Source organism: Caloenas nicobarica, chromosome Z (assembly GCF_036013445.1).
Source record: "Caloenas nicobarica isolate bCalNic1 chromosome Z, bCalNic1.hap1, whole genome shotgun sequence".
Lineage (NCBI taxonomy): Eukaryota > Metazoa > Chordata > Aves > Columbiformes > Columbidae > Caloenas > Caloenas nicobarica.
Genome location: NC_088284.1, coordinates 60,380,465 through 60,408,020, shown reverse-complemented (window position 1 = coordinate 60,408,020; position 27,556 = coordinate 60,380,465). Strand labels below are relative to the sequence as shown.

General features: G+C 39.3%; 1 protein-coding gene across 1 annotated transcript in view; it reads right to left on the bottom strand.

The window, feature by feature from the left end:
• Nucleotides 1-1,575: 1,575 nt before the first annotated feature.
• The window catches only part of PCSK5 (proprotein convertase subtilisin/kexin type 5), a 258,936-nt gene continuing 232,955 nt past the window's right edge, over nucleotides 1,576-27,556 (bottom strand). The window contains exons 26-37 of the mRNA XM_065655390.1: nucleotides 27,064-27,206; nucleotides 25,622-25,822; nucleotides 13,964-14,047; nucleotides 13,253-13,448; nucleotides 10,757-10,974; nucleotides 9,508-9,744; nucleotides 8,781-9,011; nucleotides 8,111-8,288; nucleotides 6,713-6,930; nucleotides 4,307-4,422; nucleotides 2,579-2,765; nucleotides 1,576-1,976 (exon numbers count right to left, since the gene is read on the bottom strand). Coding sequence (XP_065511462.1) covers nucleotides 1,576-1,976; nucleotides 2,579-2,765; nucleotides 4,307-4,422; nucleotides 6,713-6,930; nucleotides 8,111-8,288; nucleotides 8,781-9,011; nucleotides 9,508-9,744; nucleotides 10,757-10,974; nucleotides 13,253-13,448; nucleotides 13,964-14,047; nucleotides 25,622-25,822; nucleotides 27,064-27,206 — 2,410 coding nt within the window. The remainder of the gene's footprint in view (nucleotides 1,977-2,578; nucleotides 2,766-4,306; nucleotides 4,423-6,712; nucleotides 6,931-8,110; nucleotides 8,289-8,780; nucleotides 9,012-9,507; nucleotides 9,745-10,756; nucleotides 10,975-13,252; nucleotides 13,449-13,963; nucleotides 14,048-25,621; nucleotides 25,823-27,063; nucleotides 27,207-27,556) is intronic.

Here is a 27,556-nt window from a genome sequence, read left to right as displayed (position 1 = left end):
GTTTAGGAGAGCAGGATAAGAGTCTCTTTCAGTATGACCTTTCAAACTGATTTTTTTCCTCTTCTTTCCCTCTTCCTTTTTTTTAGAACTTCACCAGAGCAGAACTTGAATTAAGGTGACAGATAGCATGCATCTTTCCAAAGTGCCTTGCTACCCATGTAGCTTTTGATAAGTCCTTGTTTTGGCTTTTGTGAAGTTGCATAAATTTTAATTCCTCTGTGTTACTGAAGGTGCAGTGATTAAAAGGTTGAAGTTCAAGGTGGAAGCAGTAAACCTCTCCATGAAACTTCTTTAAACTTACAGGTGGAACTGTTGTAAAGTCTTTAGGAATACTTAATTCAGAAAATTCCACTGAAGCGTTCAGCCATAACAATTAGTTATTGTCACACGATTCCTTTGTAGACACTAAATCTATTAATTGATTTATAGTTCTAGAGCAGATTCTTACTGGAAACCTAAAAGAAGTCTGAGAGTGAATGAAACTTGACAACAGCATTTTTAAGACAGCTTTGTGCAAATAATTTATTCTTTCACAACAAAAATCCATGAAGAGCATCCTTTTCTTTAGTATGACAAATCGTATTTCTGTAATAATAATAATAATAATAATAAAAAAATCACATTGCCGTGTTCCTTTAAGTTACATTAGCAAATAAATGCTAATTATCCCCTTTGCCATTGCCTGTGAACGTCCAGAGCCATTTACAACAGAAAAGGAAAAGCTGCTTGAATAAATGTTCTATGTTTAAATCACTTCCTTATAGCTTGAGAAGCTAGTTAAAAAGACAAAAAGATTCCTATTTTTGTGGGTGTGTTTATAGACAATATTTCCCTCAGCAGTAAATTCAGAAGTTTTTGTGTACAATGAAAGATTATTTGACAAACGCCACAATAAAGATTAATCAGAGACGGATAAACAAAATATTTTAGTTATGTTTCATACAAACTGTGAATACAATATAGTTACCTGGAGTAGAGTCACAATCAGAAATCTTAAAACATTGTGTCATAGGTGCACAATTTCACTGTGAAGTGTGCTATAAGATTGTAAGGAGGAATGTGTTGGCTTCGAGGAACACAGATGCACCAGATGATACCAAGGACGAAAATCTGGGTAAAGTCAGCAAACTTGCCTATTCTTTTATGAATTGCTGCATAACTGCAATCACAAAGTACTAAACTACTGGCATCCTATCCCAGTGGCTTTCATGAAGTAGATAAATACACCCATCTTGTTTATATCTGCACATTTCTAGTAGTGATTGGCAAGGTCCTCAGTAAGTGTACGTGTTTGAAGCAGAGTTTGTATTAGTTATAATGCACACAAATATATATTGGGAAAGGATTTACTTCCACACAAATAGACAGAAAAATAATCTCTTAACCAGCCTACGTCTATAGTACTACTTGAAAGCTACAGGAAAAAATGTTTTTAGAAGCCATTCTGCTCTCACAATAATTGTTAGCTAACATCTTGAGCTCAGCCTGCTGAGAAGTAACGAAACATACTTAATTAAATCACTGTAATTTTATAGCAAAAGCAACAGAGCAGGAAATACACAGAACAATAAAGAGTTATCTAAATGAATAACTTTCATCATCATATTCAAGCTCATCTTCCTCATCATCCTCCAAAAGTCCATATCTAAATTTGCGATAGACTGTGCCATCCTGGCCCATATATACAATGTCGTCTTCTTCATCATCTTCATTATCTCGGTCTCTGTACTCAATCATTTCATCTTCTTGGTAACTGTGACTCTCGTGGTAGTTGCTCACGTAGGAAGGAAAGGTTTTGGAGTGATTTGTCAGCTTCTCATACCTACCTTTATTAACAGCCTGGGCTTTGGCTCGTGATTTTCTCCAGATGAATACAATGGCTCCAATGACAAGGAGAAGAAAAATGCAGGTAATAACAAAGAAAGTAGCTTTGCTTTTGCTCTCAGCTGATAGAGTGGTCTGTAATACACAGTCATCTACAACAGCAGTTAAAAAAAAAAAAAAAATTAAATGAGCGTTTGTGTGTGTGTGTGTATGGCAGGAAGGCTATTTTCTTAAAAGACCCAGTACAACGTTTAGGCCTGCTTACTTTTTAAAATGCATTCAACCTTACTCTTCCAGTACCACAGCTGTGTTCTTGTAGCTGTGATGGTGTAAGAATGTAAGCAAGGTTGCTGGGATAGCTATGCTTCTTTATTAAATTAAAAATAATCAGAAAGAAGCAGAAAAGCTGACAGGCACACAGATGCATTTGGACATGATGAGCCTAAAACGTGATGATTCATGTGGCTGTCCATTAAAGCAAGCACTTCCCAGTTGCCTGGTTTATGAAATGCCTGGCCATTGAACAAAACAGCTGTGAGTGAAAGAAGGTGCTGTCTCCTGCATCAGTCATGATTGCTGTCATTATATTTGTGTAAAGCCCTTCCTATTCTGCTGGTGGAGCAGTAGGAACACATTGTGTGCCTGCAGTTCGGCAGCACGTTTTTTTCTTCCGTTCCCCTTTTGATTTTTGAATGCTGGCCTAGTCAGCCATGAAGCCCCTCAGCACCCTTCCTGCTCCTCAGGATGGTCCTACCTTGTGTTTCACCGCAGTCGCAGCACTCGGGGGTGGCTGCCGGGTCGGAGTCGCTGCAGCAGGGCAGGCAGCGGCTTTGCTCCAGGTAGAGCTGCATGGCGGCCGGGCACACCGTGCAGTTGAGAGGTCCAGGTCCCTTGCACTCGGTGCACGAGGGGTGACATCTCTCGCACTTGGGCTCGTCCTCCTTCAGACACAGAAGACAAGCAATGCACCTTTCATTTTTGGATTCTTTGGACCCGACCTGGCAGTTCTGTCCTGTCATTCACTGTCTTGGTGGTCATCTCTGGGCACCACGGGGGTCAAAGCAAAATACAGTAAGGAGCAGAAAAACTAAAATTTGGTTCATATTTCCTAGGTTCCCTCAGTGTAGGGAGAAGGTGCTGTAGGAGCTTAGTTAGAGATCTCACCTAGCTAGACAGCAAGCCAAATTTTTTCAGACCGTAAGCTCTTTGGCCAGGAAGTGTGTTTTTGTTTTGCAAGTCTCATGCTAGCAGAACTGCGGTTCTTTGTCAGTAATGATGATAAAGTGGCCTTCAAGAAGTGTACCCAAAAGTGTCATTAAAAGTAACTGACGTGAGAGAAGCAACGTGAAATATTCTGGAGAAAAAGGCAGGTGAAAGAAAGAATTTCCTTTCTAACTTGGGTTTTGACTTGTGAAGGAGCAGAAATAAGGAATAAAGCTGGCTGGAAATTTTCTGTCAAACCAGATTTTTATTAGATCATGTTGGTTCTGTTTTACAGAAAAAGCTTAGATTAAAATACGCTTCTCAAATACCAGATAGGCTCCTGGGAACCTCTGTGTACAAAGACTACTGGAGGTTATTGTCATCGCATCTGCCTTGCAGAATGCTCTGAGCTCAGATAATTGAATGCTTCCAGTGTTCACAGTTACTGATCGATTGGGATAAAATTCCTATTTTTCTGCCATGGTACCAGGACCCCATACCCACTGTGAAGATCTGGAAACTCCAATAACGTTTCATCAAACTTGCTGTCAGACCTGCGAGGCTGGTTATCCTGAATCAAAGAACCTGGGAGGGATGTGAAGGTCATAGTGGGAGGTCCAGTTTTTCAGACCCCAGCTCTTAGGCTTTTTTCTCAGGCTCACAGATATGGAGCAGTACTGCTAAGGGGATATTCCAAGCCATAGACACAAGGGTATGCAGCATCTCAAGCCAGCTGGCTTGTCTTGCTGCTATATTCTTGAATAAACATCTTTGGAAGGCTGTTGGTGTGGAAATCTGGAAGCCATAGTGCCCAGACTTGTGGCACAGACCCAAACCTATTTGTGGTCCCACTCCACTAAATATACAGCTCTTCTAACTTCGCCTGTCTCTCCACTAGAGCTTTCTGCCAGCAAACCTGTCAATCAGGAATGAGATGTGATTTCTTACAGGCAAAGCAGCAGAAATCCATGGTGAAATCTCAGTTATACTGGAAGAAAAAAAATGCTCTGTTACTTATATAGCTGTTTTTGTTCACATGGCTTTGACGTCATTGCTTTCAAAGTTGTGCCTTTATATTTACTGGTAGATGATTACTCCATCCTAAACAACCCTAGAAAGAGAAACAGTGCTTCCTCTGCCAAGAGAAGAAAAAAGTAAGCATACGGAAAGATAAGCAGCCTTGAAAATTCAGAGAAGAGCATTCTCTGTTGTTTGTATTGTGTTCAGAAATTGAAATTCAGCATACAAGTCACAGGAGAAAATGCCTGCAAATAGGTACCTCTTGTCCTGGTGCCTCCTGGACTTTGTATTCACCTACGAAACAGTCGGAGGTGCACATTCCACCTAAGAAACTGTAGCTCCATACACAAGATGTGCAGCCGAATGCTCCCTTCTCTAGAAAGGCAAATAAAACAACAATATTACAAGAGGAAAAATTGTCATCTAACTTCCTTTCAAAATTATACTGACCACTGCCACCAAAGAAAAGGGTATTTGTCAACAGCAAGAATCAGCAATGAGGAGTCCAGCATGAGGAGGTTGGTATTAGAAAGAGCTTGGCCCTAGCCTTGAGGTTTTATGTGCCCACAACGTATATTTCTTACGTGTTTTGATATTAATGAAAAACTGATTTGGGAATTAGTTGTACAGGGAAGTTCTGGCACATTCAGGAAAATCAATTAGGTCACCTCACAGAGGTAAAATTGTGGAAAACCTCGGCCAAATGTTCCTCACAAAATCAATACTTATTAGGCCTGCTAGCTAATCCTTTTCAAACCACAATGAAATAAGGCATATTTAAGTTTGCATGGCAAAATAAATTATTTAGTTGTATAGGAAAAAAATTATTTGCTAGGTGTAAACAGAGCATCATATGCACTTTGTGTGTTGGAGACTCTTTTTGAAGACAGATGCTACATGCAATATTTCTGTGAAACACTGAAGTGATGGGTTTGTCCTATGTGTTAAGATGCACCTGTCCATTTCCATACAACTAGGCATTTTCTGCCACTGTCTGAAAGGAAGAAGTGGAAATACAAGTAGTTCACATTAGAAGCAGATGACACGTGAAGTTAGCAACCTTCTATAACCCAGTGAATTTACTGCGTAATTTTTATGAGCAGGGCAGGGTTTGCCTTCGTGCTCTTGGGAAACAAAAGACACCACAACACATTGCTTGTACATCAGCAATGCAGATGCATTTCAGAACACCTACAGATTTCCTGTTTAGAAGGACTGGCTTGTGTTTCATTTTGATGTTTCTGCAATTATGATAGAAAATCTGTCCTGTGGTATTTATCCCTAATAAAGTAAAAATCAATGGAAGTAGTCTGTAGATTAAAATGGCTATATTTTTGTTTCAAATCGAAGGCAAAATATTTCTGATATTTGTTATAAAGTTGTCACACAATTACTTTTTAATACTTCTTGAAAGTGGCTTTCCTCTAAGAGCTATTTCCACAATTTTAAATATTGCTGTGTTGCAATTATCCATCTGTGCTATCCAGTATATCCACCATCCAAAACAAATTCTGTGTGATACAATATGGTGTGGTCTAAGCTGCAGAGTGGCATCTGTTAGCTATCACCTGATGCTCTTCAGATAGAACACGACGCCAAATATTAGTATATCCAAAGGAATTAATGCTGCTTGACTCTGAATTAGATGAACTAGAAAAAAGAAGAAACTGAATACATAAGTGTTTCATAGAACAAAACAGATGATCTCTCAAAGTTACCTTTGAAAAATACTTAACCATATTAAAAATAGCAAACATCACTTCTTTTTCTTTTTTTGTTAGCTGTTGATTTTCTACTTTTCTCTTTGCAGACCGTAAAGATGTATGGTTGGATTTAGGTTCCTTGGCTTTCACAGAGTAACACATAGTAGGACAGCTCAAAGAGTGAGATATTATTATTATATTATTCAGTGTTTGTGCAAAAAATGGAGTCCAGCTCTGTAATCAGCAATGCTCCTGCTCCCTTTTTTTTTTTAAAGTTGATGAGCATCTTTACAAGAGCCCTGGCTGATGGAAACTTCATTGTGTTTGCTAGTTTGATTCCCCCCACTGACCTGGCACTGAGACTCCCTCCCAGCCCTCCTGGTGAGCAGCTCTGTGGCGTGAGCAGCCCTGTGGGGAGCTTGACAGGAATTTGTATCCTTGCCTTGATCTTTATCATCAATACTCTAAAAATAAGGTGGCAGCATGCAGCAGCCAGTGCAGCAAGTCGCTCCTGGCCGTGGAGAGCCCAGCAGCCCCCAGGAGTTCTGTGTCACTCACTGCAGCTACTTAGGTCATGGACAGGTTGGTAACACTGTGTCTGGTACTTCATTGAGTGTTTCCAACTCTTGGAGCAGACAGTAAAATAATAATAAAGAGATGGCATGTCTTTTGATAATCCTTGGCAGATCATAGAATCATGGAATGTCCTGGTTTGGAAGGGACCCACAAGGATCATCGAGTCCAACTCCTGCCCCTGCATATGACAAATCCAAAATTCACACCATGTGTTTGAGGGTGTTGTCCAATCTCGTCTTGAACACCGTCAGGCTTGGGGCTGTGACACCTCCCTGGGGAGCCTGTTCCAGTGCTCCAGCACCCTCTGGGTGAAGAACCTTTTCCTAATGTCCAACCTAAACCTCCCCTGGCACACCTTCAGTCAAAGTGGAGCATATGCTTCTTACCTTCACATGTTTGGCAGGAAGGGTGGCATCTTTCACAGATGTTGTTCTCCTTGCTTTCGTAATAGTACTCAGGACAAGAGCTAACGCATGTGTTCTTGGAGCGCAATAGGTAGAAATAAGTATCACAGAAAAGGCAGTCTGTGGGTTGAGGCCCCATACACTCCTTACAGCCCTTGTGGCATCTCTCACATGATCCAGTGGAGTTTTGTGCAAAATATCTGAAACAGATCAGATAGTCATGGCTTTGCATAAAGCCTAGCAGTGACAGTAAAACCAAAACATCCTTCATCCTTAGCTTTTACAGTGATTACATCACTGTGTAAAAGTGATATTGATGTGACCACAGTAAACATTTGCAATCTCAGTGAAAAGAGAATCTATTTCCTTTAATTCCCCTTGGCCATTGGAATTCAGCTATAATGCAAGACTTTGTAAATTGAGGGTGTATAAAGCAAGGCTGTCTAAAATCTAGGCTGAATTCAGACACAAAAGTAAGTAGATAAATAGGCAAGGCTCAGAAAACCTTAAGTCTGTTTTGGCTCTGAAAGAGATATCCTGGAGAAGTTGGGTGAGCACTGAATCGCTCACTGTTCCTGATGACCTGCTGTCATATAGAATTTCAGAAATTTCATATTTCCTTTCAGTGCACAAACAGGCTTAGTCAAAGGATACCAGCAGAGAAACAGTGTTCACCTGAGTTGTGCTGTCAGAGAAAAAGAATAGATGTGCTGCGGTTTTGTTGAGATGTGGTATTACAGACTCCCATTTTAATGGGATTTTAACAATGTGATCCTCCTGTACTGCAAGATGAAATGGACCTGTTCACTTCCCAAATTTGAATTTGTGAGACATATTCACAAAAGCACACTAAATTAATATTTTGAAATTAAATGGACACACATTAATGAAGTTGCTATCTAGAACTATGAGTCCTCAGTTGAAAGGTGTTTTAGTGATTGGTTTTTATTATGTTTTTTTAAATTATAAACGTTCACTCATTGCAAAACAAAAGTAACCTCATCTGAACTTCAAGTTAAGTGGACACTGCATGAGGGCCTGAAGGAAGTTACACTGCTTCCTGTGCTCAAGCTGACTAATAGATAACTTAGTGTATTTGTTCCACTTCACACTGTTCTGTATAAACATAACCTAAGAGGATCCTTGGAGCAGAAGAATGGCCATACTACCTTAAGCTGGTCCCAGTTTGGGCACCCATTTTACAGTTTTCTACTGTCAGGGGAAGATTTCCACTACCTCTGTACTGGTAGAACATAAGAATTTTTCACCTGAGAATAGAATTCAGTTCTATTTCACTCCAAAGTAGAATAGGGCAGGGTGACCTAATTTCTCAAACCTCTCCCTGTGATGTAGCCCTTACCTAAAGGTCTTGGACCTTACCCTGCTGGACACTGGTTTACGCATCCTTTTCCTTGTCTGTACCAGCCTGGTTTGCAGGAAAGGCACTGTGAGCTGTGCCTTCCACTGCAAGTGACACAGGCGCTGTGGCACGGGGAACATTGTCGCTCATCGCCGTCAGCGAAATACCCATCTGGACATGTTTCAACACAGGTTGTATCTACATAGGCAACAATGCAGAATAACACAACATATTCAGTATTTGCCACTGTAAAACATCTCATGCACCTGTGCTAGAGCAAACTCTCTATTAGATGCTGTTAGAGCATGTACCAGAACAAGAAAAGAGAATGTTGAGATATAGTAGGTTTTTTTTTTTGTTTCTTCTAAATCTTGTGAGTTCATTAGTCCTCATTTCTGCATTTTCTGTACACGAGCAGGCTTTTCAGATCAGACTTTCTTTTATCTTTGAGAAATATAAATGCATAATGCATAATAATGAACAGCAGCTGTGATTTCTTTCAGAATACACAAAAAGAGAAAGAGTAACTAGGACTATCTGCATTGCTATTTTCCTTGTGCTTTACTCTAAGCATCTCTCTCATTTAGATTGGCTGAAGCAGTCCTAGATGTTTCATAGATATGACAGAAACTTGCCTGTTTCATGCTTTCAGTTTAGAATAAAACCTAGAGGCAGGAGCAAGACACTTACTGAGGAGATAGTGGTTATTCGCACAGCTAAGACACTGGTGTTCAGTGGGTCCTGAGCAGTGGAAGCATTTTTTATGACAAGGCTTGCAGGTCTGAGTTTTTTCAACGAAGTACTCAGTGTGAGAGCAGTATCCGGCTGCCACACAGTGCCAGTTGTCATCCAGCATCAGGCCATTTCTGCAAGTAAGGCAGGCAGTGGAAGAAGAACAAGTCTGACATGTCCTATTGCATGCTGAAATGGACAAACAGCAGGAACGTCACCATTTCTTGTTGCATTTCAGATTATTATTTCAGCTTTAATTTTGCAAGGAGCGGCTGTCATCTCAGGATGAGAGACTGAGGGAAACAGAGTGATAGCTCTGTTTCTGCATAGGTAAACATTTTACTATTTTCAGTCTTACTCAGCCAGTTCCTTAGGTTTCCTTTTGCACTGTCACTGCTTTTGCTGAGCAGTGGTTTTCAACATACTGTCTACAGCAATACTCAGCACTTTACCAGAGTGGTTTCCCATAACATGAAACACATCTAGCTTCACTATCACCCTCTCAGCTTTCTCCAATTTTTGCTGTTCTAAGCAGTGCCTTGTTATTTTTCTGTATTAGCTATCTTCCCTGTCCCCAGGACACTGATAGCGACAGTAGCTGGCACACGTAGGCCCTTTTGGGACAGTCTTTAACCAGACCCACTTGTACCTCTATACCATTCTGGGCAAAACAACAGCTGCCAACCTTGACAGTCTTCAGTGGCTTCTTCATAGTAAGTCCCTTCAGGGCACTCTTCAAAACACTTGCCACTGTAGAGGACAAAACCGTCGCTGGCACACTCAGTGCAGTCGTCCAAGTCCGGCCCGTCGCAGCCCTTGCAGTCTGCGTGGCAGGGGAAGCAGTGCTTGTCCTCAGCGTAGAAGTGAGAGGGACAGTCCTGCACGCACTGCCCCTCGTGCAGGAGGAACTCGTCCATGCACTCTGCAGAGAGCAGCAAACAATGGGTGAGCAAACAGGCCCCAGATTCCAACCTGTAAGTGAAGGTGTGAAGAAATCCTGGGAAACTGTAAACCTTGCGGCCCTTCTCATAACAGGAGGCAAGGGGACAGCTTGGGAAGGCAGGGCTTTCTTTTCTGATTCTTTCCCTCCAAACTGCCCATAATGTCCCAACCCTCACACAACATCTTCTGTGTTGCATCAAGTGACTGAGAAGCCAAGTCACCTGTTCAGCTTTGCTGATGTTAACCACACCATGCTGCCACTGAACATAGGTGGACTTCTGTTGAGATATTATACCTGCGCTATGAACTTTCTGCAAAATCAAGGATGTCCACATCTGAAGTTTCTTTTTCTTTGTTATTAGAATGTGAGTCTGGCTGGGATATATGAACCTGAATGTTTGTCTTTGCACAGAGCTGGGATCCAGCTGCTAATTTTGGGTACTGGGTGCGACAGCTTGTTTTGTTTTGTTTTGGTTTATTTCATCCATATTTAAGTTTCCAGAATGGCTTGCTCAATATTAGCTATTCTGGAAATTTTTGTGGGGATGTTCAGACTTACCAGGATATCCAAGGCTTTCCTAATGTGTTTCATTACTGAGATTTCATTCTCTACCATGAGTAGTCATTTGCAGAAATGGTAAAGAGACGTAAAGTTCAACCAAACTAGGAAAGAAACATTCTATATTTCATATTGGGGTAAATGTGGTATGCAAGTGCTTGGGAATGGATAGACAAGGTCAGAAATAGAATCAAATCAGCAGGACTCTCCAAAGGACAACAGGAACAGGCAAAGCAATGTGAATGATTAATGGTTTAGACTGAGTATTATTAAAACACTGATTGCTTAGCCTCTATCTTAGCAATGATCTATATGTCCCTTTTTAAACTTCTGCTCATTATGGAATTTCTTTTCAGATCTGTGTTTCTGTCAGTCTGTCTCTAGAGAGATGCAGGTGGATTTTAGCCAAGTCAAGACCAGTTCTTTATAATACCTTTGCATATTTGATTGTGAATGCACTCCTGACACATTTCAGGGCAGTGCTTGCAGATTCCTTCTGAGGCAAAATGCTTCTCTGAACAGGCAGGTTTACATTCCCAGTCCTCCAGAAGCAAAGGACTTTTACAGGACAGGCATTTGTTGGCACTTCCCGTGCATGTCTTACAGGATCCACTACATTCCTTGCAAGTCTCAGAATCATTAAAATATCCCCTGTTGAATGAAAATAGACACAAAGTAAACGGCTGGTCAACGTGTAGTTATCAAACAGGCCAGGCTATAAGAAGTATGAGTATATATGAGACTTTCCCAGCACACACATTTCACTGGATCAAACAGAATTCTCACACACTTTGTTGCCCTTACGAGTCCTCTGCCTGTGAGCAGAAAATGTGCGTAGCTAGGGCTATGAAGGGAGTCTGGCCTTCCTTTGTTCTTGTACCTTCTCTAAGGGATGTTGGGCTTTGTTTCTTCCTCATTTATTGATTTTCCCATTACATAAGACAGGAAGATCTATCATGTTTGGGAAAAGAAAGGTGCAACCTCCATTCTTGCACAGTTCACTCTCAACAGTCGTATCAGGGAGAGACAGAGAAGTAGAACCTCAGTGGCCCAAGAGAAGCAAAGAAAGAGAAGAAAACACTCTGGAAGTGTGAAGGCTGGGAAGAACAACTAGGGCTGGGATTAAACAAACAAGCAAACAAACAAAAACCAAAACCAGGATCCTTAAGTAGTACCTATGTTTAGTGACAGCAATTCAGAGACAGTGAAGATGGAGCATGTTTTACTGGTATCTGTGGTGTGAGAGCAACTGTAGACAACCACGGCTGGGACTATTAGTCATCAAGAAAATTTATCAAAAAATTGCACCTATATTTCAGGAGAAGAGGGATAAAAGGCGGGGCTGGATGCAACCCAATCTGCCTACACTCTCAAAACCAAAATTTTAAAAGGTTAAAGGACAAGCAAGTCCACATTTTGAGATTATTGCAAATCCATATGTATACACCCATTGATGAAAACTAAGGCAGAACTTGACATAGAAAGTAGTCCCAGAACATGTGCTTCACATGAACAACCTCCTTCTTCCCTGTAGAGGGGTACGTTTTCTTTCCTTTTTGGAGATGATCTTTCCAAAGAAAGGCTGAGGAGATGCACTAGGAACAAGGTTTAAGAAAGTATAAGATAAGCTGTGCCCGCCATCTATTCTCATTTTCTCTTTTTCTCATAACTTTTGTCATGATCCTGCATCTATTTCTCATGGTCTTGTCTTCTTCTCTTGCTCCAGTCTTGAGTAATCTGCTGGTCCACTGTCAGAAATTATCAGTGCAGCACGTCAAACCTTTCCATCATCTATAGCATGTCCCAAAACTCAAAAAACCCCTCATATAATCCTCTGCTCCAGTGAAGAGTAGTTATGCCTCAAGACCTTTGCCTCAGAGGCTGAAACCAAAGTTTAACTCTGACATACTTTGCTGAATAATGTCTGGGAAGCCATTATTTACATATTTATATATTTATATATTTATATACTTGGAAAAAAGGGAGTTAATAACATCTGAAAAGACTCATGCTATGCAAAAAGGTTTAATTTTGTTGTACTGACCCTGTGTGGAATAACTGTGGGGAATGAGTACCGAGAACAAACATACTAATGCCAAAACATTATCTTTGCTTGTGTGCCACAATTTCTGATATTAAAAGTTGTTTCTGGACAAGATTAGGCTTTAGTGCAATTACTTTGTATTTATTGAGATATTTGATGATCAGAATCTATTCCACTGGCCATTATTGACTTATTTGACAAAGTTAGGAAAGTACTGCCAAAGAACTTGTACTGATTGTAAGAAAATGAGGAGCTGCTCATTTTTCTAAAGAAAGAGGTTAATCAAGCAAGATATTCATACTGCAGAGCACGAATTTTATGTGTATTTATAGGTATGATGAATGCTGATGAAAAAAGCACAGAAAGAGGACAACCTGATCTACTCGAGTGCCTGATCTAATATCCATCACAGTCAAATGGGAATATTTCTTTTTGAATTCCATTTATTACAGAAAAAAGTAAAGAATATAAGCCAAAGATAAACACATAACTAAGCACTGTATTTCCATAACAGGACTGTGATACATCCACTTTCTGGGTTTACACCCCTGCTCTGTACTTGAGGAAGGAACAAATTGTGAGAATGGCTAGAGGCTTATTTTCAGTTGCTATAAAGAACCATCCTGAAGCACTGTGGTCCTGTTGAAGACAATCGGAACTGTAGCATCTGTCATAGGATTTCATGTCCAGTTCAACTTTTGATTTTTCTCTTTTTCTCTAAGCAAGAGAAGAAGCTGTTTATTCAGGCCAGCTGAAAATGACTTTCGCTTCCTGGTAGTCTCTGGTAGCTTAGGTTACAATAAAATCTCCCTTGAAAGGTGGATCTTTAAAGAGAAGGAGCACGGTGAGAAAATAAGGAGCAGTCATCCAACAGCAGTTACTTACTCAGGGCATCCCTCTAAACATCTGCCTTTGTGGAGGAAGAGCGGCTGGTCCTGTCCAGCCCGACACTTCTGGCAGATCCAGTGGTCGGAGCACACCTCACAGCCATCCATGCACATCTCGCACTTTCCGCTTGCAACACTGCCAAACGTTTTTGGAGGACACACAGAAACGCAGGTATCATGGTTGAGAAATTTTCCTGGCAAAAGAGCAACCCAAGTGGGGAAGGGCACCAATTAGAAATAAAAGTCTTCTGCCTTGCGTGGCTATAAAAAAACCTTTAAACTTTCTCAAAATTTAACTTTTTGGTGCTTAAAAACATGAATGAAACTTTCTATAAGCCATTTCTCAAAGCAGTTTGCTCAAACTTCACTGAAGTTTGAGATTAGAAGGAATCATCAGCATTATCTAGTACACCTTCCTGAATAAATCCCGATTCAGTAATCCCTGCATCATGCCTACAACTTCTGGTTGAAAAGAAAGAAAAGGAACAACATCCACATAACAATGTTTTTACCTGTATTGCCAAGGGCATTTGCTTAATTCCTAGCTGATGCCTGGCTTCAGCTGGTGATTGTCTGATTACTCGCCTATGCTTTAAGCTGTCAAATAACATTCTAGTGACCATGAGTGAAAATATTCCATGGAAGAATGTAGCATACAGAATATTTTAGCCTCTTGCCAAACCTACCCAAAGAAGCTGAAGTCTCTTACCTTCTGGACATGAGGTACATATGTCAGCAGATTTTTCACAGGTCCTACATGAAGGGTCACAGGACTGAAATCTTTTTTTTGCATCTGAGATGAAAGGAAAAAAAGTCACATTTTTTACTGTCTTACAGGCTTTTGTTGTTGTTGTTCATTTCCCCTCCCTGTAGGAGGGCCTTGGCTTTTTCCAAGCTGTTTCAAAAAATGTACCTCTGTGAATTTTCAGAATTCACAAAGTAAAAGATCTTGATGATTGTGTTCAACTCCACTCTCTAAAATGGTAAGTGAAGAGTTGTAATAAAAGAAAGTATAAATGCTATCCTGAGATTCACTAAGGCAGTGTTCTGAACTGCTCTTTGCAAATGAGAAGAATAACCTAGCTTAATAATGTTAGTTTCAATGTAGTGCTCCAAAACCAAATCCAGATCTCTAATCTTGATAGGTTACAGACAGGAACAGCTAGAAAGTATGTAAATTTGGACAACTTGGTGAAGTGAGGTACTTTCATGGAGATTTTGGTCTAGCTGGTTGCGGAACACCATTACTCTGTAACTAAGGGAAAAAACTCTGAGTAGGAAGGAGAAATAAATAAGTGTTTGGAAAGAAAATCTGTTAAATAATTCTCCCCAAAGCTTTTTTTCTGCTATTTCCCTCCAAAAGGAAGAGTCCGATGTTTGTCAAAGGGAGGTTTTATGCCTGTGGAAAACTAAGACTTCAGTTATGCTTTGCATAGACTGTATTAAATGTGTTACTCAGCTCCAAAATGACAAGGAGATTTGAGGATCATACTTAATATGAGAAAGTCTGCCATGCAATGTGATAAGTCTCAGCATGCAGCTCTGTATTTTGATCCATGCAATTATAACAATGGGTAAATGGATGTCTGATGAAAAAGTGATTGTGGGCTGGTGGACAGAGGACAAATAAAAAATAAAGAATAAATCAGAAGTTGGTTGCAGAATGAGCTTTGCACCTCAGCACATCCAGCTCATCATAAATATGTATGATTTCTGTAAGTTGATGGACTGGCTGACAGTATCCACGCTGCCACATGCAGCATATCACTACACTTTATTGTTTTGCCTATTATGGCAAGGTAGTTTGAAATGTTGACATTTTGAATGAAAGTCATGCAAGCAAATGCTATGAGTAAAAAGAGAATGGATCAGAACAGGAGACTTCTATAGACCCTTTTCCCCAAGGGGAAATGGTGACCGTTTTATTAAGCAGAGAGGTACTCAGTAGAAAAGTATACATGCACACAGCATGGAACAGTTGCAGAAGTAGAAATAATGACAAAAATATTATTAATAATTATTATTTATAACTGTACTGCTAAATCTCAGTGAAAGAAGTTAGGTCCACATTCGGTGCATCTGGGAGACGGTTTGTAACAATATGTCACATCCACATCTGACTGTACCAGCTGCTCAGAACACCTTTAATCTCTCTGTCCTAAAAAATCTCTCAATACGCTGTCCCTGACCAGAACAAGAACAACTCAGGAGGGCCCAGGGACAGCACAGCAGATCAAAACCTGGCTGTTAAACAGTGGGGATCAGCAAGGACATAGTCATTCTGTGCCAGGACTACTCGTTAATACTACCTGCACAGGGTAGCGAAAGCCTGTAGTGTTGCAAGTCGTGTTGGTAACTGGCACAATACCAAGCAGCTCCAGATGCAGCAGGAGATTAGGAGAGGCTGGCTACAGCATCTCTGCCCTCCCTGAACAGAGGCCCAAGGGTGTTTGTGGGGTCCAGGGCACAGGCCCTAAGATCCACAGGATGATGTACGTAACAGAAGAAAGCTGCACAGTGTCAGGGCGAATATGGATTGTGACAGTCCGGACTGGCGACTTCTTGCACATACCCTGGAAAAGAGCAAGTACTTTTAGTGTTGGCTTTAGTAGCCAGAAGTGCTGATGGTCATGGTGAATCAGAAACCTACCAAGGACCAAGACAGGTGGAACTAGGACAGTATTTCAATAAGTACCACCTAAAGACAATTTTCAGCTCTGAAGGAACAGAGGCTTTCTGGAGGTAGAAAATTCCTGAAACTGAATTTTTAGATGTGCAGCTGCTGAACAGCTGACATAAAACCCCTGGGTTTCTGTACACAGGAAGGCCGTGACACCTTCATGACTTCATATTGACCATAGCCGAACATAAATGGTATAGTATCGGGTAAAAATCCCTACGCAAAAATGAAAAACTCTGGAAAAACTCTTTGAAAAGACAAGAAAAAGTGAGGAAGGTACAGAGTTCCTGGCTTGTGGAAGAAGAAAATGTGGAAGTGATGTATGAGCATCGGGAGCCCAAGAGGTGGATAGGGAGGGACTTACTATTAAGAAATCTCTGAAGTTGCAGGGGTGGGAGCACAGGGATAGGTATTGATGAAGGACTGGAGAGACGCAAGGAGACCTCAGTGTGTGAAGTGAGTTCAGTGCTGCCTAAAGAAGCAGTGAAATGCCTCATCTTCTCATATCACCGGTATAACTGGGGCCTCAGCTGCTGCTGCTGGGGAGGCAGTTGTCAGATTCATTGAACATTTAGAGTAAAAGGAGATTTCTTGAAAAATCTTGATTAGGCGCTGTACTTTGCACTCTCTATCTATAAGGTATATATTTACATATAGATTAGCAGCTGTGTAGTTTAGGGAGTGAGGAACTAGAATTACACAGTCATTTTAAAATACCGTTTTCAGTTGCCTGTAAGTTTCATTCTTCTTGAGGAGAATGAGCATTTCATTCTGCTTTTCTTAGCCCTTTTCACTTTGTGGGTGTGGATATCTTGTAAGGCTCTCTGTAGAGGCAGATTCTTTGAGTTTAGATCCTCTCTGTCTCTTGCTGACATATTTTCTATGGCTTTTTCCCTGCTGAAGACCTATTTTCTATATTTCTGTTCCAAGAGGATTCTAGTCCATTTAAGTGCCCTGAGTGTAAAGGACAGTCCAAATCTCTCAACCATATAGCACACAAGCATTTTAAGTTTGTTTATCTAAATAATCCTCAAAGTAACTTGCTGATGACCATTGCTTACTCCTGTGGGATGCAGAAATTTGCTCTCACAAGATTTATTTGAAAAGACTACTCCTTAGCTTTTTCCTGACTTTTCATTATTGAACAAATCCTTAAAGAGTACCCTTCTTGATGTCATCTGTAAGAACACAAGGAATACTCCTGAAAGGCTGGATGTCTGATGTTAATAGATTTTCCATTCTCCTATCCTTTAATAGGTAGATCCTTTCTCTTTTTCTGCCTTTGAGAGAAGATCTCCATTGGCCTGCAAATTCTAAGATTTTTCCCCTTTACAGCCTAGTCATTTGGGACCCTCTGAAAAAGAACATTGAATAAGTGATGATCTATTGCACAGCCATATAGTTTTTAATTAATGTTTTTTGCTTTGCCTCTAGAACCTTGGCTGGAAGAAAGACCATCTGTTCCTGATGCCTGCTGGCAGTGGCATATCCTCCATTCCTCCATCAGTTTCTTTGATAAACCTTCAGAATTTGCCAAGGTGGAGCTCTGTTTCTCCCACTGAAAATGTCTTTTGCCTCTTTCTAAATATGCAGTAAATAACACAAATTTTCATTTCCCTTTTCAGCAGCTTTACATCCGGCTACTTTACTCTGGCTTGTGTTTTGGTTTTTGTTTTTTTTTTAAATCCCTACTGGGTAGTTTTAAGTGCTGTAATTTAGTACCAGTTATGTGTGTGAAGAGGCAAGCCAGAAATACTACTGAAGTACGTATTGTCAGGTGAAAAGGACCTTGATTCTGGCAAGAGAGTTGGTGTAATATAAAAAGTAAATTGCAGGAAGGTAAGGTTAAGCAGAGCAGTTGTTAACTACCACTGAAGAATGTTTAAACGAGCTCATTGTTTCAAAAGAATTTCAAGTCTTACAATTAAAAATAAAGATATTGCTCGGCGAAGTACTTTTTACTTCCATTTAATCCTTGCGATTTCAGCATTTGTTGTTTTCTGTAATGTGTGCTAGTCGCCACCAGAGGGGAATGTACACAAGCAATTGGGCTTCTGATCGCTGGCATGGGAGACAACCTTTACCTTTGCGGTCAAATTAACAGCGATTAAATGCCTCAACTTTAGTATTGACAGAAAAAACATCCAACAATTGTTATCATTTTTAAAAAATTCTAACAGTTAAAAAGAGTTTTTCCTGTGATAAAGCTCTTACTGACTGGAAATAGTCTTTCATTTACTAAACAAAACCAAACCAAAACCAAACACAAAAATCAATGTGTGTAGAATAATGCAAAGTTTTAAAATTTAATTTTCTTGCATAGCAAGAAGTTCCCCAAATGGGCAAATGTGATGTAAGAGATTTGTTTATGGAAACCTGTGCACATTACTCCAAGTAATGTAACCAGAGCTTTCCAAAGAATAGCCCTACAAAGCTGAAAAATGTTCATCTATTTCCTTGGTCTTTGGACAGGTGATAAATGGAAAGCTTCGAAATGACTGGTTTTAGCTGTTGGCTTGTATTTTTCTTTCCCCTAAAGGATGCCATTCTGTACTTGAAAATCCAACAAGTTTTCCTTTAAAATTTCAGTCTGTAGCTCTTATGGTTGCAAATGAAACTTGTAAATGTAGAAGCCAGTAGTCTATGAGGTAGAGTTATAAACCACCCATATTCTGAAAGTGGGACATTGAAAAAAACCCTTGTGTTCTATTATTATACTGTTCTGCTCTTCTCTTTTTAAAGGCCAAAACATATGACCTTTTCAGACCTACTGAGCTGGTTTTATCTTAACACTTTTACTCTTTTTTTTTTTTTCTTTTTTCCCAAATGAAAATGCCTTCTATTTAAGCTCTATTCAGGCCAGAATCTGACTCAATGTCACACTGATTCCTGTGTCTTTGTCAGAACGAGTAACAACTTTGACATACACCCAGCTCAGTCTCTCCCGTTCCTTTCTAGAAACTAAGAAACTGAATCACACTGTGCCATTTCTTGAGCTAAGGTTTAATGCAGCTCTGAAGCCACCATAGTGCTCTTGCCCAGTCTGTTCAAGGGATTATCAAACTGGAAGGGTAGGGGAAGACCGGAAAATATGTGGGTTTTTTTCTAATTATTTTCTCGTTTGGGCTTGTGCAACATGAATGAGATAATGGCAGCATTTCTTGAAACCTGGTATTGTAAGACTTCGACTGTGACCTCAGACTGAGTGAGGGAAAAAATGAGTGACATTCTAGCTCCATTTAACACAATGTCCCCATATTTCCTTTCTTTTTACTTAAGTGATCTTAGTTTGAGCTCCCAGAATTTTCCAACCCGATTTTAGAGAAAGATTAAATGAGTCCTGAAAAACACCCAGGGTGAAAAACATGAGGCCATGTTTTCTACACATGCTCACCACTTGCTCTAGAAAATGTAGTTTATTAAAGAAAAAACAAAAAAAAACCCCCAACGAACCATGACACCTTCTACAAAACCTGAGGGCATATAAGCAGAGATATGGCCATATCTAAAGAGACACACATTTAAATATAACAGCATTTGAAGTGCCTTATGCTGCCTCCTTAATTTCACTGAATCCCACAACTGCATTATAAGAGTTCTGACTAGCATATACTCATTGTACTGTCCATCTTGCTCTATCTGCTTGCTCCTTATGAACAATAGATCTTTATGTCAGGTGGAGCAAGCAGTAAGTGTTCAAACAGATAAAAGATCGTTTGTTTTCTTCATTTTGAAACTTATTTATTCATGCTCTTCTATGACTAAAAGGGGGGCTTAAAAACTTGTATTTTCAAGTTGCTATTGAAGCAGGTCCCTGTGTACATTTGTAACACCCTTAGCTTCTAGTTAAAAAGCCATTGACTTACACAGTGAGAGTATTTTTACAGTATATTTTATTGCTGGACCATGGCAAAATTGCTCCAGTGAGGAATGCAGAAGGAAATGAAGTGCCATGGCTGTTTGTAACTGCAAGCATATTCCTTTTAGAAGGTGACCTGTCTCGGTTTTACTCTGTGTAGCAAAATGTGATTTGAATGTGATCCAGCTGAGATGCTACTTATTTTGTTAGATTTTATTCCGCGTGTGCCACTGGCCTTGCAAAACTGATATGGTCATGAATAAAACCACAAAAATAGATTACATATCTCCATGAGGTAATTACAATTACATAGACACAGTAAAACATAATGAAAACGATATACATATGTAATAAAATACTAGACCTATCCCATTTTGAAGACTTATGTGAACTGTAAATTTAAGGAAACTGTAGGAGTGCTGAGAAGTAAATCACAATCCCCAATAACCATTAATTCCCAGTCTAGTTATCTTGTAACAACCATAGAATTACTTTACAAACAAATACCTAGAATATGAACTTGGCATGTCTGAGAACATGCAGGATAATGAATCATTTTTGATTGCCTCTAGCAACCTGAAATTTCTCATATGGATGACGCTTAAAAAGGTCTCCTAACTTTTCCCATGATGCTCTAATTCTGCATTCTAAATGTCATAACATTTTCACACTTGAAAGACTATGACCTGTTATCTCCTGCTGCTAATCCTTCTACTGTCTTCTGCCTACCTCATTCCTTTTGTTTCATTCCCCCCACTTCCATATTCTTAAACCTTTATATATCTGTATAGCTGTGTTTAGGTCCTTTTAAATAATCCTTTTAAAGCCTGAATTCTTGTTTTCTCTCAACCGGTACATTTTTACTGTTTTTGTTTTACTATGTATTCAGGAAAAGGAAAATGTGCAAGATGGATACAGTTGGTCAATGCCTGCTTGTGGGAGGTTGCTCTTATTATTGGGACTGGTATGTAATAGTAAACAGAACCAGCTGCTATGTAGCTGCATAGCTTAGTACAGCATATATTATTTGCATGTAAAGAAGCACATACTCCATTTTTAGTTTGGATCAGAAACAGACCTCATTCCATAGCCATTCTTTTTCCTTCTGTACTTTTCAGAAGAATGTGGTAGATTCAACTGTGTAACCAAGGAATGAACGAGCTTTTAGGGTGCAGTATTTATAGCGAACAGGCAAGATGAAGACCTGACCATAACTTGCAAAACATTTAATCCAGTTGAAAGGGTGTGTGTATTCACTTGGTGAATCAAGCTTACACTAGTGTGTCTCCTGGCTTCCAAAGTAATTTCATCATCTGGTACATGAGATAAAATACAGATGTTTCATGCTAGAAACACAGAGCTTGATCTTTTCTTTTTTTTTTTTTTTTTCTTCCCCTTTCTTGGCTTACCCTGTCTTTTTAGAAGCCTGGAGAACAGACATGGTCTGTTTCATTATTTCAGACCTGGATATGACTTATTAATGATTCCTGATATGAGTTGAACTGTTTGCCCAGCAGAGTATATCCCCAAAGTAAATATCATTTTAGAAAGTTGTTTTTTTATAGAATGTTTTGGTTGTTGGAGTGCGTGCTCATAAAAATTCATGACTGGTCTATCATTTATCCTTGCATAAAAAATACAAGTGAAAGCTTAAACAAGGAAAAGAAGTGTATTCCACTTTCACAAAGGTTTTAATCCTCGCATAGATGGAATAGTGTCTCAAATTGCAAAGAAAGTCAGACCCTATGTTGGTTTGTCTGTGGCAGGCTCTGATGTGCTGCCCTTTAATTTATGTTAGCCTTGGAACCAAACAAAAAACCAGCCTTTGTTTCCCAAAACTCACTTTGTCCTATATGGTACGTCAACACAGTCACTGAAACCACTGAATCCACATGGCTGGAAAAGCTGAAGAGAAACGGCTTCATTATTTGTAAATATAGTTCAAAGTCCAATACCTCAACTCTCTGTTTGTAACATTTCTAAAGAAAAACAGTGAATAGAAGATTAACATGGTAAAAGCTTATGTAAAGTACTGGATTCAGAAATTTTGGCTATCTTCCTAGTTGTGTTGTCTTCCTGCATTGTCTGGAGCAGGGCACATGCTGAGGATGAGCCTGGTGCGATCTCATCTTCATTCCCATGACAGAGGCGAAGTTGTTTATTTCATACTTAACCCCCACACCCAGGTCAACCCCCCAAAGTGGGAGGACTAATAATTGTCTGGCCTGTATTCTTTAATTAGATTATTTAATTCAGGCCACCGAAGCTCAGAGGCAGCCTTCCCATGGTGCTGAACCAATGTAAATGTGTTGATGACACTAAGCACCCAGTAGAAGAAGCGTATATCGATAAACAGGCAGAAAGGATGACAGTCAAAAGCTAAATCTGAGCCGGAGTCTTGCCCACACTGGGCTGGTGAAAAAACATGAAAGTATTTTAATATTGCTTGCAGAATGGAGGAGCTTCATGGATCATGCCCATGCTGCATGACAGGCTACCCTTAGGAAGTGAGTTTGGCAGCAGATGAGATGGAAGATCCTTATATTTTGCAAAGAAAAAATAACCCTGGAGAAAATGAAAGTAGCTATAACAAACTAAAGAACAAAAAATGTAGACTGCAATAAAATATATGGAGATCTGTCCAGAGGAAGCAGTGAAATGCTTGGAGAGAAGCCATGACTTTGCACCAATGTATGAAAATAAAAAAGTATTTTTTCTGTCCCCATAATATTCTTTAAAATGAATAATGGAAAAGAGGAGGACCTACAGAAATGCTTAAGAAGGTCTGGAGAGGGATCATTGTTCCATGTCCAGGGAGTTTTTCTGTACAGGTAGATGAGCCAAAATCCTCACTGACAGTAAGTTTCAAGGAGCACAGATAGGTGGTTTTTTTGTCCATTCTTATACTGATCCTACAGCATTGATGAACAAAGCAATAAAAGAGAGTAGCTGCCTCTCCTAAATTTTGTTGGTATTCAGAAAGCTTTTGACAACGAAGAAAATAATTGTAAGAGATAGTGAAACTCCTTTCTCCTCACCCCTTTTTTCTTTTCCTGTTAAAATTATTAACGTATTTCAAAACATGATCAGGGTGTGAAATGTACTGCAGTCTCTAACTAGGAACTACCTTATTGGTGTGATATACTGCTAGAGTTAAATCTGGTTTGGTCCTGCCTGAATCCTTTATTTTTTGTTAAGGATCTTCAGTGTGGAATGACAATTTCAAATACAGATGGCACAATTGGAATTCTGGACTCAGCTAATATGTGCCTCTTGAATGCATCATCAAAAGAAATGAGTGAATGATATCCTAGCTGCCAAAAAACCAACCATATCAACCATTTAGATTATGTTGTTGATTAGCAAATGAAAATTACTGTTATGAGAACCAGATGATTCTACACTAATTGAGCAATAAACATCACAAAGTGTTGATAAATGTAGTTATTCGGGGTGTAACTTCAGTAAAGACAGTGACAACTTCATTAACATTTTTTCTTGAAGGTTACTACTGTTTGGAAGCCTACCCTAGTGAGAAAGGGCTCAAGTTCAACATCCCTTTCTTAGCAGTTTTATGGCATGGCTGCTGCCACACACACTGCAGGAATCCCGGCAAGTCTGTCCAAGAGAAGGTGAAGACCTGGCCAGGTTCTCTGGGCTCCCATCACCAGCTGCAGCAGAAACCCTGTGACTCTGGAGCAGTCCTTAATGTTCAAGCCAGTACAGCTCTGAGAGATATGTATCTTACAGTCTGAAATGCCCCTAGGTAAGACATATTTTAACTACTGGAAGGAAACAGAAATGGTGTGCAAGGTGGAAAGAGGTTTCACAGCACAGCAGCATGGATATATACAGAACTGCACCAGCTGCTTGCTCAAAAGAAAAAAGCTGGCAATGAGTGACAACATGACAAACACATAACCAATAGATCAAAGTACAGATGTGCTCTTTCCATGGCACTGAGGTAGATAGTCTCAAACTGAAAAAATACTTATATGGATGAAATACAAGGAAATGCATGGAGAGGACCAATGTTCTGTTAATGCTTCTCCTTTTTCTGAAGTGAAGAAGTGTTATTCCTTTTGATATAACATTTCTTCATAGATAGGCAATGAATATAAGTGGTCAATATTTTTTCTGAAAATATTTGTTAGCATATTTTAATTTTTAATGCAAAGTCACATAGATTTAAGGACAGCCATTCTTTGATGTGTTTGAGTCAAATAAAGACATGAGAATCAGAAGAAAATCTGTATTTGATAGAAAAATAAAGCTGGAAGGAACCCTAAATAATCTAATCTCTTGCTCCACTCAGTAAGCACCCCTGTCAAATGCTTTTTGTGTGTTTTCAAAGACCCCTAGTGACGGAAACGCTGAAACCTCCTAGAAGATTCTACTGTTACTCTATTACTCCATTTGAAAGTTCTCTTTTTTCCAATGCTAAATGTAAAATTCCTTTCCTGCATTTTAGGTTCTGTTTACCACACCTAAAGACACCTGATCTATTCCATTCTCCTTTGTGACTGTGTTCCTCTTAGCCCCTCATTTATCTCAATCCTTCATTGTAAATATTTTTTTCCCCAGATTTGTGGTAATCCACACTATTTCCTCTCTAATTGGCCCTCTTCTTTCTTTAAACGGTGTGCCCAAAATTGAATGTATTATTCCAGCTGCTGCCTTACAACTATAAAGAGAGTGACAGGATTATACGACACTGACTTTTCTTTGTTTATGGTGATCAGCAAAGGAGCTATTGAAACTCTAAGGAAATTTTAGCCTTTGTTGCAGGGTATGGCATATATATAATTAAAAAGCGCCATTTGCAATACTAATTATTGAGCTTCCACATGCTGCTTATGTTTCACTTAAAAGGAATTAATATTCATAGCAAAAGAGTTTTAATTTGTGTGCTGGGTGAAAAATACACCATTAGCACTACCTCATTTGGTCACAGAACCTATTCAATTGTACTTTATATAACTGTCATAATAGGAACAACAACTATTACTACTACGCACTTTTCATTTAACACTTTCTTAACAAGAAATTTGTGTACTGGGATGCATTTGAAAATGCTTATGGAAGAAAATAATTTAAAAAATCATTCTCTTCAACAGCTTTAGATTTTAAAAGTATTTTCCTTCCAAAACTTCTTTTTGTGAAATGGAGAATTGTTTTTCCCATGCTCGAGGTGAGACAGCCAAGACAGAGCTGATTAGTTTGTGAAGGTTGTGGAAACAACCAAGATAGGACAAGAACTTCAGAATGTAGATCTACATCCTCTGTTTGGGAGAGAGTGCTGCATGTCTACACTGGGGACAGAAGGGAAAAGAGGAGATCTTGCTTTTAAACACACACTACACACACACACAGACCCCCTGACACATATTTGATTCTTTTCCATTTCCTCCAACTTACATTCAGTTCTGCATAGAGAATCGATAGCCACAAAGCTGGTCTAAAACAGCATATAAGGCTCCCGGTACTTTAGATAAGGAACTCCCAGTACATTAATCTATTATCTACCTTTTATCTTTTCATCTTTAAAAAAAAATCTTTTTATCTCTTATTTTTTAATCCTTTGTCTATCCATGTGAGATAACTCCTAGATAAGGAACATCTACATTGTATTAAAATGTTAAGCTATTTGCAGGAAGATGAATTTCACTCTGTGAAACCAGTGGTTTTGGTCAGTATATTTTTAAACTGACAAGGAGTTTGACAAAAGTACCATTTCACTCAAGCTTCAAGATCTGGATATCCTCTTCTTAAAGCTTTTAGTAGTCTTCAGAGAAACAGAAGATATTAGGGGATATGTTGCAACTTACCACTCCAGAACTTCCCATCAGGAGGAGAATTTCTTGGATTGAGGCAGTGCCCACGGGAGAGCTGGAAACCGTTTTTGCACCTAGTACAGTTCTTGTAGCTGTACCCAACACACGTTGCACAGCTCCTGTGGCAAGGTTCGCATTCTCTAGAGATGTCATCAGTGAAGAAGCCCTCCCCACACTCACTCACACATGTGCCACCTGCAACAGATACAGAGCCTTGCATTGTGGTGTCTACTGACACCTGTCAATCATAACAAGAAGGTGCCTCACCCATATCATCTCTCTATCTCCAGCAAGAAATAATTTAAGATAAAAGCAGTATATAAGTATCCATGCAACTTTTTGTAGCTATATAAACTCCAATTTTTTAGTGTGAAATCTAAATCCAGCTCAGTTGCTTACGCAAACTTTCTGAACTTCACAGTCTTGAAACTTACCCACACTTAAATTTATATCTAGGTGGGTTTTCATCCATATCCTAAATACCAACACACACAAATCTTACAAAAGTCCAAATCTGGATAAAACTTCTATGGTTGAGTCCCAACTTTTATGCTGGCCCAATCTTAAATCTAAGTCTAGAACTCTCCATGATTGTTAGATACATACAAATTTTGAGGAGTAGATGATTCTCTAGTTTCTATAAAGTGAAACTCAGATGAATCTGATTCAATTTAAGGGTTGGCATACTGCAGCAAAGACCATAGAAGTTACTACACTGATAGCTTTTTGAACTCCTTCAAGTTTCAACTAAAAAAAATTGTAGACCATCAAATCATCTCAGGTTGTGACCATGGTTTCCCATGAGCATGGTGCTTTTGCACTCCATTACTGGGCATCTTCAACAGACAATGCACAAGAATACCATAACCTCAGGATTTCCTGTGATTCGTATTTGGCACCATGTCTGAACAGGATCTGCCTGATTTATGGCTTCATACTAAAGCTAAGAGATTTCTGATCTTGTGTGAATCTGATGTGGAATTTGGTGGTTCTAACTGAGATAGTTTCAGAATTTTTAAGGCTCATTACTTTATGTGGACCTGAAAGTCAAAGTAAAACATACTTGCAAATAGCTAGGAAACCATTTCATAACTTTCCGTGAATTAAAAACCTTCCTTTCACAAAGTCTGAGTCAAATGCAATATTTTTTGTATTTGCCCAAAAGAGCGGAAATGCATTAAAAACAAAACTAGGGGGAAAAAAAGGAATCTGTATTCAAATATATAGAGTCTTTGAACCAAATGGCACCATTGGCTAACACAACCACCTTTTGATAATGCAAAGGACCCGGTTTTGTGAAGTGCCAACTCAGTTCATCCTCCACTGTCTGCCATAGAAGAGATTTATGAATTTGAGAAATTAGGCACAGATTCTTTCTCTAAAAAAAAGAAGTCTAAAATACTTTTCTATATATGCCATATTTGGTCTTTGCTTACCTGAGAGATAAGTGCCTTCCTTACATGAGTGACACTTGTCCTTGTCACAGCTTTCACAGTTGCCAGGACACTCCCTACACTGCAGAGAACTTTCATCTCTGTAGGTATTTTCTGGGCAGTATTTATAGCAATGCTGCTTATACCTGTAAGATAAAGTAGAACGTCATTAGTAAAATTCTTTCGAAGTCGCTGAGTTTGTTTTCTGTGTGTTTCTAGGTATGGTAATGGTAAAGCTCTATTCTTATCCTAGTGAACAGAAATCATTCCTCTAATGAAGGATTCGAAGTGTGCTTGTGGTTATGTTATTTATTCAACTGGCAAATATTAACAAGTCATGTTTTCTGATCTCAGGGTTCTTAAGTATAACTAATTCGATTTTCCTTCTTAAAGGCAGGCATAAAAACAAACGCATGCTTAATTAGAAATCGCTATATTGTGGTTGTAAAGAGCTGATCGCTTGTAAAAATACATAATCCAGTGCCATTGTTTATAG